This window comes from Melanotaenia boesemani, unplaced genomic scaffold (genome assembly GCF_017639745.1).
Source record: "Melanotaenia boesemani isolate fMelBoe1 unplaced genomic scaffold, fMelBoe1.pri scaffold_155_ctg1, whole genome shotgun sequence".
NCBI lineage: Eukaryota > Metazoa > Chordata > Actinopteri > Atheriniformes > Melanotaeniidae > Melanotaenia > Melanotaenia boesemani.
Genome location: NW_024580605.1, coordinates 3,034 through 19,586, shown reverse-complemented (window position 1 = coordinate 19,586; position 16,553 = coordinate 3,034). Strand labels below are relative to the sequence as shown.

The 16,553-nt window shown below is 39.3% G+C and overlaps 1 protein-coding gene across 1 annotated transcript; it reads right to left on the bottom strand.

Moving 5' to 3' along the window:
• Window positions 1–2,761: 2,761 nt before the first annotated feature.
• LOC121636152 lies at window positions 2,762–13,870 on the bottom strand. The gene is made up of 13 exons (XM_041979442.1): window positions 13,688–13,870; window positions 13,480–13,583; window positions 13,350–13,392; window positions 12,915–13,238; window positions 12,695–12,762; window positions 12,456–12,521; window positions 12,174–12,320; window positions 12,033–12,065; window positions 11,804–11,923; window positions 11,638–11,676; window positions 11,487–11,543; window positions 11,294–11,347; window positions 2,762–10,864 (listed from the first exon to the last, which is right to left on the bottom strand). Exons 1-13 carry the CDS (start codon window positions 13,791–13,793, stop codon window positions 3,506–3,508), a joined length of 8,520 nt encoding a protein of 2,839 aa, XP_041835376.1. The 5' UTR covers window positions 13,794–13,870; the 3' UTR covers window positions 2,762–3,505.
• Between the last annotated feature and the right edge of the window lie 2,683 nt (window positions 13,871–16,553).

Genomic DNA, 16,553 nt, shown 5'->3' with positions numbered 1-16,553 from the left:
CCAGGCAGCTCGGACCCGATGGATGCCGCTTGCGGCTTTAATTATTATTCTCCTTCTCCTCCTAAGCATTTCGACGCCAAATTTGACCCCCTAAACACCCATGAAAAGTTGTGAAACTTGGCACACACGTCAAGCCCGGCGAAAATCGGATATTCTAAGGTCCGCATACTATTCAGTGCAAAATTGGCTCAACAGCGCCACCTACAGTCACCAAAAATCACCACATGAATGGGGAACAGGAAGTCTACTTCAACGTAGGAAGACGAAACTCGGCACACACGTGTACCACCCCGTGTTGACCAAAAAACTCAATGTAACACATGTTGCCATGGCAACGGGGTGCCCGCCATCTTGGCGTGTGCGGCCATTTTTTGGCCATTTTTTCCACTTTACACACATCGTATTTGAACGAACTAGTCTGAGGGGATTCGTGCGATTGACTCCAAACTTGATGGGAAGCTTCCTGACAAGTTGGGGACCAAACGCTCCTCAAATCTTTCTAATAGCAGAAAGCATGTTACCGTGGCAACAGACGGAAAAACGCCTTCTCGCCATGAAACACGGTTTGCTTATATCTCCATAGAAATAGATGGGATCTCCACCAAACTTCACAGTATTCATACGTGTGACACCCCAAGTACAGCAAAGAAGTCAATCAAACACCTGTTACCATGGCAACGGGTCGCCCGCCATCTTGGATTTCACTGCCATTTGAACGAACTAGTCTGAGGGGAATGGTCCAACCGACTCCAAACTCGGTGGGGACCTTCCTGACAAGTTGGGGACCAAACGCTCCTCAAATCTTTCTAATAGCAGAAAGCGTGTTACCGTGGCAACCGATGGAAAAAGACCTCGCCATTAAACACGGTTTGCTCATATCTCCACAGAAATAGATGGGATCTGCAACAAAGTTGACAGTATTCATACGTGTCACACCCCAAGTCCAGCAAAGAAGTCAATCAAACACCTGTTGCCATGGCAACGGGTCGCCCGCCATCTTGGATTTCACTCACATTTTCACAAACTAGTCTGAGGGGATTCGTGCGACTGACTCCAAACTTGGTGGGAAGCTTCCTGACAAGTTGGGGACCAAACGCTCCTCAAATCTTTCTAATAGGAAAAAGCGTGTAACCGTGGCAACCGACAGAAAAAGCCTTCTCGCCATGAAACGCGTTTTGCTTATATCTCCATAGGAATACAGAGGAACTGCACCAAACTTGACAGTATTCATACGTGTAACACCCCAAGTCCAGCAAAGAAGTCCATCAAACACCTGTTGCCATGGCAACGGGGTGCCCACCATCTTGGATTTCACTGCCATTTGAACGAACTAGTCTGAGGGGATTTGTGCCACTGACTCCAAACTTGGTGGGAAGCTTCCTGACAAGTTGGGGACCAAACACTCCTCAAATCTTTCTAATAGCAGAAAGCCTGTAACCGTGGCAACCCACGGAAAATGACCTTCTCACCATGAAACACGGTTTGCTCACATCTCCATAGAAATACATGGGATCTGCACCAAAATTCACAGTATTCATACGTGTGACACCCCAAGTGCAGCAAAGAAGTCAATCAAACACCTGTTGCCATGGGAACGGGGTGCCCGCCATCTTGGATTTCACTGCCATCTTTTGTACTTTATACACATCGTATTTGAACGAACTAGTCTGAGGGGATTCGTGCAATTGACTCCAAACTTGGTGGGAAGCTTCCTGACAAGTTGGGGACCAAATGCTATTCAAATCTATAGGATTATAGGAGAAAGCCTGTAACCGTGGCAACCACTTTAAAAAGCCTTCTCACCATGAAACATGGTTTGCTCATATCTCCATAGGAATACATGGGAACTGTGCCAAAGTTGACAGGATTCATACTTGTTGGGTCCTTAATGCATTAGAAGAGCTGTTGCAATGGCAACCTAGCATGTCAGCTAGCATATTAGCATGCTAGCAACTAGATACATCAAAATTTCCCTTTCTCAGCTAACCCTTTACCTTTACTAACAAGTTAACATGCTAGCAACAAAAGCTAACTGGGTATATAAAAATATGTTTCAGCTAGCCAGTCTACCATCAGGCCTAGCATGTTAGCTAGCTTGCTAGCATATTAGCATGCTAGCAACAAATGCTAAGTAGGTATATCAAAATTTCTCTCTCTGCTAGCCATTTCACTAAATCGCCTAGCATGTTAGGTAGCATGCTAGCATATTAGCAGAAAAATAGTACATTCTTAGCTAGCCATTTTACCATTTTACATAGCATGTTAGCACACTATCTAGGCTGCTAGCAATACGTGCTACGTAGGCACTATTGCATGCCAGATAGATGAAGGTATTTTAGCATATCACACAAACACCCCATAAAACATGCTGTATAGATTCAAAGTCATTTATTCATATTGCAACAAATTAGAACACAAGTTTGTAAAACACTGTTTCCATCTGGTTGAACAACTTGCTGCCAACTGCGACATCAGTCTCCTAAGGAAATGACAAAAAGGTATCAGTGTGCATATGTGTATATACATACATGCACACGCACACAATCACATTCCACAATGTATTCTTCTGAACATCAATTCTCTTTTAAATCTAGTAAAACATCATTAAAACAGGTTTGGAACATTATAACACAAGCAATACTATTGCTGCAGGCTGGTCAATGCCTAACAGATACACAGCTACTATGCCCCTTTAATAACAGTAAACACACACTGCCACTATTGAATAATAATTTATGAAGCCTCAGGTTACAGCTTTTTCCATGCTCTTCTTAGGCTCAATCACAATCAGCACTTTGGTCCAACAGAGCTCAGCTTAACTGTTCATCATTGGCTTCTGTCAAGTGAAAAAAACTGCTAAAATCTAAAAACTGCAAAATAAATAGAACAGACCCACACTATAATACATATAAACCAGCCAGATAGAAACAAAAAACCTGAGATTAATTTTTTTAAATAACAAAGACTTTCTGAAGAGTGAAAGAGTGTGTGTGAATAAACTAACTGTGTGTAGGATAGTGAGTAGTTACATTTACTTATACGTACCTTAGCCGGCGTCACTTCATTATCCCTGTAATTAACTTTAAACACAGCAGTTACATACAACTAAAATTATATCATTAAATAAAACCCACACAACAAGAGGCACAATCCTAAAACAACATATAACTAATTATCCACACTGAGGGCATGAGCTACAAAACCTGTATTACCTACTTTGCCATTTGGTCACTAGATTTAACAACTTTTCAAGCCTCTTTAACTATTTCTTCTTAATACAACAACCAACAACAAATCTACTCACTATTCCGACATTTTCAGTACATTCTCTGGACAGGAAGCACACGTTGTAGAGGTGTAAAGGATATCAACAGGGGACAAAATTTACTGACTACATACTAATTATTCAAAACAGGGAACTCAGATGAAGAACAGCACATTTAATACATTTTGATTAAATTTATTTAAAAAAATGTAAAATTAAGTTTTAAGCATTTGGGCTGTCTTACTTAAAAGAACATATAATGCCCTCATGATCACTAAAATATGTAGGCACCACTAGCGCTTCTACTCTATAATTACTATTTTTGACGTAAACATGATCAATTAAGGTGCCTTTCTCTGTAGTGGCTGTCGACACATGTTGCTCATATCCTCTGTCTGTCATTTTCTGACAAATTGTTGAGGACTTCAAAATGTCCTCATTGAAATCACCCAAAACAACAATGGTTCCACTTTGTGACTCTAACACATTTAACAATTCCTCAAAATGCCTGAAAAAGAGAGACACAGGATAGGATGGTGGCCTGTAAATGGCTGCTATTAAAATGTTGTATGTGACACATTTTACAGCTAAACACTCAATGTTTAAACCTGCAACTGTGACACTTTCAAATTCTGCATTACTGTCACAGTACATGCCAACGCCACCATGTTGTTGGCCTTTAAGGGAAATTAACACTGGATTATCGCTATGATAGGCTAAACTACGTGGGGCATTACTAAACCTATAACCAGTGATTTCTACAGAATCTAAGCTAACATCAGCAGGTATCCATGTCTCTGTCACAGCAATACAGTTAGGCTGCAAATGCTGTGCACAGTGGGCCAAATCTGAGACATGGCGATTTAAACTTTGAACATTCATTAGAAATACTCTAAAACCCTCTTTTACTACTGTGTGGCTTTCAGTTATAAATGGTGGCATATTAGCAATCGCCTGTTCAATGTTGGCATTACAATAAACAGCCTTCTCTTTAAAGTCCTGAATAATTAAACCAGACAGGCTTCTAACTCTACTTAATGCCACATATGCCTGTCCTGGTGCAAAGACCTTAGCTAAAGAGACAACAGCACTATCTACTGTAAGGCCCTGTACTTTGTGTACAGTACAGGCCCAAGCTAACTTTAAAGGAAACTGTCGTCTCATGCCTTTTTTATTGGCTCTCTCTTCCTGAGGTTCAATTGGTACTGAACCCTTTAACTCTGCTGATGGATAAATGGTTTGTTTCCTCGTCTTTATGCCTACCTTATCATCATCAAATTTTACATATACTTTGAGAGGAAACGTATTTTTTTCAGGCTCTTCTATGTATATCACTGTGCCACATACACCATTTACTAAACCGTCATTTACATCGATGTTTTGAGACAACATCACTCGAGCATTTTTACCCAATAACAGCTCTCTTTGTAAAGCTGTTTTCTTGGCCCTAATATGATGATCTGGCTTTAACTCTAATTTACCAGTTTTTTTATTATAACCAAAGTCCTGTGCAGTTATAACTATGTGGTCAGGACATGTGCTCATTAACTGTTCCTCATTATATTCATCAACCTGGGAATTTGTAGCAAAGATGTGTAAGGCTGTGCTCTCTTCACCTGTTTCACACTGTTTTAAGACGTTTATATCGTCAGCTAACATTGGCGTACCTTTTCTATGCGTTCGCATTCTATTTAATATTCGCGCAAACTCTTCATCTTTTTGCCTAACGATTGTTTTTAACTCAACAAGCTCAAATAAACTAGACCACAAGTTCATTTGTACGTCTTGTACATACAACGCTTTCCCCTTTACTGGGGGCAACTGATAAAAATCTCCGACCGCGATTATGCTAACATTACCGAAAGGGTTATAGTCACCAGTTTGTTTGATTTGTCTTAACCTGCCATGGACATAAGCCAATAGATTATGATTGACCATGGAGATTTCATCAATTATGACTATCTGCAAATCACTATATTTAACACGCAAAGAATTGAGCTTTTCCTCACTCAGAGGTGTGTAAGGTAGGCTCACGTCTTTGCCAATGCCAAATGTACTGTGGATAGTCGCTGCCTTTAAATTATAAGCAGCTATTCCGGTCGGAGCCGTTAATAAAACACAAATGTTATCTGGATTCTGACAACTTGGTGACAATAACCTTGTGGCCTCGTATTGAATCGCTTTAACTAGGTAGCTCTTTCCAACTCCAGCTCCTCCAGATATAAACACATGGAGGGGTTCTGGGTTTCTACCATTGACTTTATCCAAACACCAGTTACGGATCTTATAGAAGACTGACAGCTGCTTCTCATTTAGAGATCTAATTAATTCTAAGCCCTCACGCCTACTAATTACATTATTATTCTTTTCTAATTGACACACCTGATCATTCCTAACAGCCAAATCTGGAATGTTGTCTACGGGTTGCCGACCTATTTCTTCTGCATCTTCCGCAGGTGTCTGTTCTTTTTCTCTAATTTCTTCTTGACACTCTAAACGCTCTAATTCTTTTTCGGGGCACAGATTTCCCCAGGCAACTTCAGGGCCACCCTCATTTTCAAGTTTCTTTTGCAACTCTTCTAATTCTTCTGAATCTTCTACCTCAAATTTGTTCCTATTCGTATCGACGACAGATTTAACCGTGTGTTCTGATCCATCACTAAAGATCACGGAACCATTTTCATAAAATTGTTCAAATGTTTCGCAATCAGCAGCTTTTAAGTCATCTTCTACGCGGTATGGCAAAAACAACTGTAACTGCCTTTTAAAATATAATTCGGGGTTTTTTGTTTTTGAAAAGCGCGCATAACGAACTACAGCGGGTTTTGTTCGTGTTCTTTTAAGAATTAATCCTAATCCCCTTTGCAATTGAATCGCATTCTTTGATTTTTCATTTCGGTTTAAAAGACGATATTCTGACACAAACGTTGCTATGCACATGTCATTAAAAGTGCTATTATTAGGCCTACTTCTATAACGGTCTACTATACTAACCATCCACACATCATCTCCTGTTAGCCCACATTCTTGGATAACACTAATTGGTTTACTCATTTTAACTATTTTGTCCCCTGTTGGTATAAACTCTACTTTACGCGAATTCTCCTTCAAATGCATTCCCGTTAATCTATAAACTGCTTCTTGAGCAGACACGTCGCGACTGTTTAGATAAACGCTGCCAATTTGTTTCAGTGCCTCTTTTGCACTGACGTTGTCATCTTTTGTTGCTTCTTTATGAGCTTTACTAAGCAACAATCCTACCTCTTTTTCTGATTTGCTAATGTATGAAATAATATAAACTATAACGGCGTACGCGTCTGTCACAAATTGAATATCTAAATTTGCATTCCAGCATTTCAATAGAGACTTGTTATATGGATTAATCCATGCTTCGTTAATGTCTCTTTTATATACAATTTGGGTTTTATTCATATTTAGACGTTTGTAACATATTTCAAATATTTGCTGATTGATATTTAAACTATGAAACAACTCATCTAAACTATTAAACGTCTTGTTCTCATCTTTTAACGCCTTTTTCACTGACTCCAGAGTGCGTACTGCCAAATCCTTATCAACCTTTAGCAGATTGTAGTAGTACTGATTTCCACATGTGCACTGTTTTCCTTCGTATTTTTCATCGAACCTATTCTTACATTTATCACAATCTGGTTTCAAATGAACATTAACAAGAAATGTCCTAGCTGACACTGGTCTGGGAAAATTAAAGCGACACTCAGTGCCACCTTTCTTACAACTTTTTGAATGCCTCTTTGAATGTTGCTGCACAGATGTGACCATCTCCAATAAGGTCTCATCCTGTGCTGGTAGCTCACATGTTACATACTTATCAATAAAAGCTACCACTTCTTCGTCTTTGTTAGTATTAATTTTAGGCGCATTTTCAATCCAGAAAAGACAGTGCACATGAGGACTCCCGCGACACTGAAACTCCACCCGATAAAAGTAATCAATAATTTTTCCTATGGGATTTGAAGAAGACATAAGGACCTCCTTCAGAAAACAGTGCCAGCGGAAATCAAACATTCTGGCGGCAGTGACAGGATTACGACGCAACAGATCGCATCTATCAGTCCACTCTAACTCTTCGAATGTCTGTGTTCGACCTTCCTGTTTTAAAATTGTTTTAAGAAGGTTTTGCCATCTCAGATCCGCGGAAGAGAATGAACAAAACCATGTGGGAATCCCAAGTTGCCGAACACAAGCCATCAGGTCTTTCTGTACTCCCTGCCAAAATGCTGGAGTCCCTCTAATCGGCTTAAGAAATCTGAAACCGTCATCTACATCCAACAACTGCTTCAAGGACTCCTCCTTTTCTACGCTCACCTCACCTCCTTTACCTTTTCTTAATGCTATACTTACTTTGGAAACAACCTGATCTACCTCAGACATGTACTGAGCAAAGAAAATATACTCTACATTCTGAGCAAACCTTCTATCCGCATGTAAAATTCGGTTATTAAAATAACGGCACAACGACAAATTATAGACACGGCTTTCATGGTACATATTACGACCTCGAGGAAACAACACTGGGAAACACCTTGCTTCATTTTCTCGATCTGTCAACAACTTAACTGGATTATTACCCTCAGCTGGTGCAACATTAACTATACTATCAAAATACTGATCTAGAACTTCCTGACCAATATCTACAGGCATTAGACACGTATCTGAAAACATGCAATGTTGCTGTCGATCATGCAGCAACTCATCATCCTCAACATCATCCCCAGTACTCTCAACTACTTCTGCATTGTCCTTCTCTTCATCCTCAGGTTGCTCTAAGACACACAACTCATTAACCCATTCCTCATTAAAATCTATGTCTTTATAAAACTTATTTGATTGCTTTAAAAACCGTAAAGCTTGCCTAATATGCATTGTATCCACAAACTCATACTGATAATGGCCTTTATAAGTTAACTTACGTTTTAATTTTACTGCCAATAAAGACCCCTCCATATTTGATCGGGGCAACATTTTAGATGTTTGAACTACATTCGATGGAACGCAGGTTACTGGTCCATGAACTCCATTTTGGCCACCTTTAGGTAATGCAAGCATTTTCATAAACGGAATATTTAAAGCAATCAAATGTTGTTCTAACCTATTCAAACAAGCCAATTCTGGGGGAACTGGATCTACTACCAAATGATTTGTTACACTTTCAGCAGGCATTTGCTCATGTGAAATTTTATGATGACAAGTGTAACAAATCCAAAGATGCCCTCTACTTGAAGCCATAATCTGACACGGCTGAACACAATCCTCCCTACATTTATGTAAATACTCAGTTCTAATACACCTATCTGCCAAAGAAGCTATGGCCGCAGTCTTGTTATAAGCATCCTTTCTACAGCTCAACACCTGATGTGGAAACAACAGCCTGAAACACACACAACAGATATACTCAGGACCATGTTCAACTTTGTTTAAAAACCTCTCAGTGAAAAACTCAATATTCTGTGTTTTGTCTTTATCTTTAATTTCTTGCCTCTTTGATTTTACAACTCTTTTAACTATTTCTCTGTGACGCGAATCTTTTGCATATCTTATTTTGCTTCGGTCTTTCTGATTTTCACGGTGACGCGCATCTTTTGCATATCTTATTTTGCTTCGGTCTTTCTGATTTTCACGGTGACGCGCATCTTTTGCATATCTTATTTTGCTTCGGTCTTTCTGATTTTCACGATGACGCGCATCTTTTGCATATCTTATTTTTTTTCGGTCTTTCACATTTTCACAGTGACGCGCATCTAGTACATATCTTACTTTTCTTCGGTCTTTCATATTTTCACGGTGACGCGCATCTAGGGCATATCTTATTTTTTTTCGGTCTTTCACATTTTCACGGTGACGCGCATCTAGGGCATATCTTATTTTTTTTCGGTCTTTCACATTTTCACGGTGACGCGCATCTAGTGCATACTTTATTTTATTCATATTCCTAATTTGGGTTCTTCTCATTACTTTATTATATTTAGAAATATATACACCGCGCTCTATGTCCTTTTTGCAAACTGACGTGTCACTTTCAGATGAAGCATCTCTAATTAAATCTTTGCCTGACAATCTAGTACGACACGCTTCTGAAAGATTTACTTTACAGTATCCATAACAAGTTTCTAGTTTGGGTTCTTTAACGCAAACTACAGTTTCATAATGATTACCAAGGCAGTTTTCTAAATAAATTGATTTTTCTGACACACAACTGCTGCTGCATCCATACTTTAGCCAACGACCACCAATAAATGTAAAGACATTAATACCCAACAAATCTGCTGTGGCTTGTATTTCTAATTCTGTCGCCCAGCTGCTAACATAACGCATTTTTGATTTGTCTACGTAATCTGCCACAGAGGAATAACCTTCTCTCAAACTACTTTTATATTTCAAATCATTTTTCATTAAATATTTAACAACCGCTCTCCTAATTTTAATGTGATGCTTTTGTGTGCCACTCACTGCCTGAGAAACGGCCCTAAAATAGCAGCTACCATCAGCAACTATGTCTCTATTTTGGCACGGAACGCCTAATTCGCCGACACGACTAGACGCAGCGCTATTTACACTTTCACACTCTATATTTAATTTGGTACACAATCTTTGACAAGTATTTTCACAGAGAGGGTTAAACATAAGCTTTTCATGTCCTTCACTGACCACTTCCACATCTGAACTAACCTGCCGACTTACCAAAACCTGTTCCTCAACAGCAAACTCTTCATCTGAAACAACCATCGAAACATTAATACGGCCTTTCTTTGGCGTATGTTTAGATGGGCTGGAAAGGCCAACTTCATCACAATCTGCTGACAGCTGACGTTTTACACGTTGCTTATTGCCATCATCAGATTCACACTCCCTACTCACATCAACACCATTTATTTCAAAAGGCTTGCTTTCACCACCAAACATCGCTGCCAAACAACTAAAGTGATCAAACACTTCCCTAATGGAACCAAAGTACAACACTACACTGGTACCATTAACATCCACCATGCCAGTAGCACTGCGTGAATGAGAATCAACAACAGCAAACCTACCACTAGCAGAAATTACAGCACATGTATTTGAACACAAGGTCAAAAGACATGTCTGGTACTGAGATAACATCCTTTCCAGCCCATGTTCTAGAGTCACAAATGCTCCACACTCAATGAACTCTCCTTCAGTCACAGTGACATCACCACTGACAGTCTCAGGGAACGAAAACTTAAAGTTCTGCCAGTATAAAACGTGCTCTTTCGGCAACTCTGGGATCATCAAAAAGTCTTCTCCTGGAGGAATTAGACCATGGTCCTTCAGATGCGTATAGAGCTGATCTCCTAACCACAGAGCTAAATCTAAATCTTCTGTCTTCCAATTGAACACACTAGACACCATATGTCTGGCCAAACTAACCAACCCTATCGCCATACACTGAACTCCCGGATTCCTAAACCGACTGTGCCCCTGGTGAACTGAACCCCTAACAACATCAACATTACCCATACTCACCTCACTTACCTTCGCAGTAGTTGCCTCATCTTCATCAGTAGAAGACAACACACCCGGGCTCTGTGTTGTCTCAACCTAACCATAAAGGATATCAACATGCAATGGGCTCTAATCACTGTCATGTGTAATAAACTGCTGTCTGTGCACTGACATTTGTTTTCTGTCATGCTGAGTATGTGCAAAATTGATACTTTAAAACAATTTAGCAAAACCCCTAAATCAGGGGTGCCCAACGTCTGTCCTCGAGACCGGTTTTACATGCATCCCTGCACCGACACACCTGACTTAAACTAATGAGTCATTGTGCAGATCCTTATAGGCTGTAGGATTCATTTAATTTGAGTCAGGTGTGTTGGTGCAGGGATGTATGTAAAACCTGCAGGATTGTGGCTCTTGAGGACCGACTTTGGCCACCCCTGCCCTAAATACATCAAAAATGTGTTTTTTCCTTAATTTACAAATAATATATACTTTACAGATATTGTTAATGTAAACGGTACTCACCGTCGTCTCGTCAGTGCGGCCAGAAGGGACCGGATGCCTGGACGTTGCCCCGACCTCAAGACAGAAATTGCAAAGACACATCTTCAGAGATGATACATACATATATATATGATACATGTATACATATATATACACATATACACACACACGCACATAAAAATACACAAATCTTAAGCACAATTACATTTCTTACCTTCTTCGACTCCAGAGCGGCCTTGGAGTCAGAAGAAATCCCTCGGCTGGATGCGGCCTCAAATAGAAAAGAAACAAAAACAAAGTTTATTTCACTTCACAAACACAGGAAAAATAATAAATACAAACATTTATTTCCAAAATCTACTTACCCTTCGAGTCCTCTTGGAGTGGTGTTTCACACGCAGCGTCTGTCCAAAATGATATGGACACAGAACACATTTAGCGTTATAGAAGTCTATCGTTAATCATTTAGACTTTCAGAATAAAACATTTTATGATAACCTCTAAACACATGTTTGTCTGGATGCAATTTACCTTTGGCGGTGAAACACCAGCGAAGTCAGCAGGAGATGTCAGATTTGATGGAGAAACCTTCTCCATCTCCTCCAACATCTCACTGCTGAACAGCACAGGATTCAGGGGGATGCCAGCCGGCTAGAAATACAGAAACAGATATACACAAACGTTGACTTTTCCTGCTTTAACCATTTAACTTCCAGCAAATATTACACTTCATGTTTTTCTATACAAATATCATACGAACCTCCCGCTGAACTGCACTGCATCCTCCAGAGGACTGAAAGAGAAAGAATATATAGACAAAATAAACAAAGGGGATTTTGGTCTGTGAAAAATCAATCAAATGTGAGTCTGACAGCTGTGACATTTCATGCCATATTATTACCTTGCCGCTCGGACCAACGACAGTCCACTCCTCGGGCCCAGGGCTGCGACGCACCCTCACCTCTCCCTTCACAACCACACGGGGAGTGAAGCGAGAAGGTGGGGATGGACGAGACACCGGCGGGGCTGGCGGCACGGTCTCCAGTTGCTTCAATCAAAAAATAAAGACATAATCATTAACAATATGCCTTTTCCACACTTGGTCAGCAGCCAAAATTACATCAAGTGAACACTTGCATATATTTCATAAGACGATTTAACTGTTTAAAATTAAAAGGACAACCGTGTAAGCAACCGTCCACAGCAGCTGGGCGAAGATCTCCATGCCGACGTCATCACTCAGGTGGACCTACAAGGACGACATTCATGAAATGTATCTTTTTCCACAAAATCTCTCACTAGATACACACAGCTCTATTCAGATAGTCTATCATCTCAAGATCAGAAGGTCCTGGATTCCACCTCAGCCTCTGACATGAACACGAAGGCATCAAACCATGACAAGACAAATGATCTACTTACACCATCGCGACTCCACAGGTTGAGACACTGCCGGGGGAAGTGGTCCGCGATGTGGAAGTACTTCACAGCTTAAACAAAAACACATAGCAGAGCTCTTTATGCTTGTAAAACAACAGAATTTATACATCTATATACCACTACACTGAAGATAAACTACAGCCATATTTCTGATGTAATCTGTGATAAACATGCAACAGCGCAGGCACATATTTTCACGTACCCATGCGGGCTGCCACACGGTGGAACTCCTGGCGGTAGAGCTCTTGCAGGGAGTCCTCAACGGTCAACCTCGGAGGAAAGTCCAGCACACACACCTTCGGCCAGCGACTGCAGACGGTGGCTAGGTACCGCTCGAAGTCTGCAGCCGCACGACCGATGGTGTGCTTGGCGGTCAAGTCATTGCTCGGAGCCAAGACGCACACCAAGTCGGGATCCTGAGGCACCTCAGCATGAAGCACCTCAGTTCTCAACTCGGTGGCGCTTGCCCCCGGCGTTGACATGAACCCCCACGCCAGACGACCCTCAGGCAACCGCACGATGCCATCTAAAAGACAAAGAAAGTTTCTACTGTATTTGTTTGTCTGTGTAACATTTTATAAAATACATTAATACAGTACATTAATACTTTATTGAACATAAAAATATAAGTACATACCTGCAAGGCTTCGAAGATGGGAGTCACCAATAGCAAAAACCACCTGAATGAAAACATGTTGGTATTTTTAGCACCGTGTATTGTTCACTTGGGTTTTCATTACGTTAGTATATTTCAAACACAGCATTACCTTTTTGCCGTGGGACTCCGGCGGAAGAACCAACTTGTGCTGCCGCCCGGTGAGCACCGACACCTCCCACCTCCTCACCTTGTGCCGGTGCCCAGTGCCATGCGCTACAGACATACAGAAAAAAACAGATCAGTACAATCACAGAATATGTGCACACTTGATTGTCAATCACTGAATCACAACCAATTAAAAATGCTTGGATACATACGTGCACAGCGGTCCATGGGAACCTGAGGAGAAACGTCAAGGGTCCGTCTGTCCGCAGCACTCCTCCTCGCTGCCTGCGAAATCCTGAAGTTCTTCTTCCTCGGCATCTCTAGAAAAAAAAACAACCCACACACACACGCACCCTGGCGCGCACACACAAACACACACCCAGCAGAGAGCAACACACCCACTCACACAAACAATCTTACACAAGTACTGGAAAACAGAGACAAAATAAGTTAGACTATATATATATATATATATATATATATATATATATATATGTATATATATAAATGATAGATATTGATAATTATCAAAACATTTAAAAACATATTTTAAGGATTGGTCTGGCCATTTTATGCTATTGCGCAATAGGGTTGTGCATCTTCACAGTCCATCATGTAGCTTAAAACTACAGTTATTACTTCCTGCTAACCAATCACAAACGGAGACCCAGGCATGTTCTATCATCAAGCCATACCCCTCTCAAAACACAACAGACATGTGAATTGCAAAAGATGTCAAAACAAGAACAGTAGGAGTGTTGAACCTATTGTTTCTACGATACATGGAGATGCAAGAATGGATGAAACTGCATTGATGTAGAAACAAAGCATAATAGATTATATTAATGTTATTTATTTCGTTGCTGCTTGCGTTTGTGTGTAACCCAGGTTGCTGCCACAGCTCGCCAGATTGATAAGTGTCCCAAGAATGATTCAAGGCTGAATCCTATGGAAGACCAGTAGGGTGATGCAATATATGCATTTTCATAAGAAGTGATAAATTGTTTAAAAAAAAAAAGAGAGAATAGATTAATTCATATAATTTTAAATTTAAAAAGTTAATTTATACAATAAAAAGATCAATTTGAAAAACATTTATAATTATTTCATAAATAATTATATGTTTTTACATATATTCATTTGTATTTTAATTAATTAAAGATACATTTAATAACACATTTATGTGTTTAATAATCATTTTCATTATTTAATAACACATTTATGTATGTCATTATCATTTTAATTATATAATGACACATTTAAGTAATTATTGAATGATATATTTAATTAATTCAATTGTGTCACTTTACGTCCTCCATAAATCAGAAGTGGCAAATTCATAATTAAATTATATTGCCACTAAGTAATGCTTGTAACACAGAATGATCGAACCACGAACTTGTATGTCACACCTCACTAATCTAAGTGTAATAACTTTCATGATAAAGACTTTTAGCAGAGGGAATCACCCCATTATCACAGTAAAAACGTGATAAATGTTCAATGTTTAGCAAATAAGGAGCTTAAATGAGAAACACACCGCAATAAACAAAGCAAGCAGAAACATGATCCTAAAAAAAAAAAAAAAAAAAAAAAAAAAAAAACACCAGCTAACCTAGCTTGCTTCTCCTAAATATATATCCTGGGGATTTATTTTACTAAATATTCGATTGCTTTGGACAGTAGTGTTAAGACATTATTATTTTAGTTCACTTTAAATAATAATAATAGTGATAAACTATCATTTTAATGCAGAGTATTTAACAGGTTACACGTCACATTAATCCACTTCGACCTGCTGTAAGCTAACACGGTGTAGAAAAAAGTTTCTTTTCCATTAATAAAAATCTTAAACTTACCAAGCAAAGCCACAAACACGTCCGAGAAGCTGAAGAAGGTGTCCTGGATCGAAAAGTTCGAAGTTTGCTGGATAAATCCACAAGAGTGCAAAAGTTTTTCAGTCTGCTGTGAACTAGACGTATTGTCTGATCAGAAGCTGAGCTGAAAAGACCGAGGCTCGTTCACAGACACACAAAATGTCCGACGAAAAGTGCATCTTTCAAAAATCCGAACGTCATCCAATCAGAGTTATGATCCTTGTCAACACAAGACCGGGAAGAATTATACCACAATGCATTGCGGTGTGAAGGTCTTAACAGTGCAAGAAAAACAACAAACAGGCTGATTAAACAAAACTCAGCAAAAAATGGATAAACAAAAAATAAATAATAACATACAATATAAGGAAATATTTTTTAGGTTGCTGTGGTGACTGCAGGTAGTCACGTGATCTGCGGCAGTGTAATATTTTAGAATTCATTTTACCCCACTTTCAGGTCCTCAACTTGGACAAGTGTCTGTAGATGCTTCGAATGATGACTGCCATTTTATTATCCTAATGTATAGAAGGCAACACTATTATATCACTATATAATACCTAATACCATCCACTTTTTGTTATGTGAGCTTAATAATAATTACATCTGTAACCCTGTTTATTGTTCTAACCATAAAACTATTGTTAAATATGAACTAACACCAGGCACTGACATAAGCAGAATAACTGAATAATTAATATTTTTTTTACAATCACATCTTTTTTTTTTTTTTTTAACTAATATTATGACTTATATCCAGCAGGACCAAGCTGTCTTTTCATTAATCCTGCTGTTGAGGCATTGTCTGTTAAAGGATGTGTGGTGTGTGTATATGTATGTACACACATGTATACACACACACACTAAAAACTGCTGGGTTCAAAAATAACCCAATCTTAACCCTGCTGCTGGGTCAAATATGGATCGACTCGGCACTGCTTTATTTTAAATCAGCAGGAATGGGTTATGTGTTGGACCCAGCACATTGGTTGATATTTTCTACTCTAAAAATGGATTAAAATGACCTGGCTGTATAGTTATATAGTTATATATATATATTAAAATATGGATTATTAAACTACTAACAATTGGTTTCAAATGACCCAATATATTTATTTTAAATCTGCCTTTATAAATGGAATATAATAATAAAACACGTTTCAGTCATTTACTGGAAAACAAGGCACATGATCTCAATTTG

Excerpts from the sequence above, each read along its gene's own strand:
- LOC121636152 (XM_041979442.1), bottom strand. The coding sequence starts at position 13,793 with ATGCCGAGGAAGAAGAACTTCAGGATTTCGCAGGCAGCGAGGAGGAGT. Across the intron at positions 11,677-11,803 it reads CTGGTGTTTCACCGCCAAAG|ACGCTGCGTGTGAAACACCA; the intron begins GTAAATTGCATC and ends CATTTTGGACAG. Across the intron at positions 11,544-11,637 it reads ACTCCAAGAGGACTCGAAGG|GCCGCATCCAGCCGAGGGAT; the intron begins GTAAGTAGATTT and ends TTTCTATTTGAG.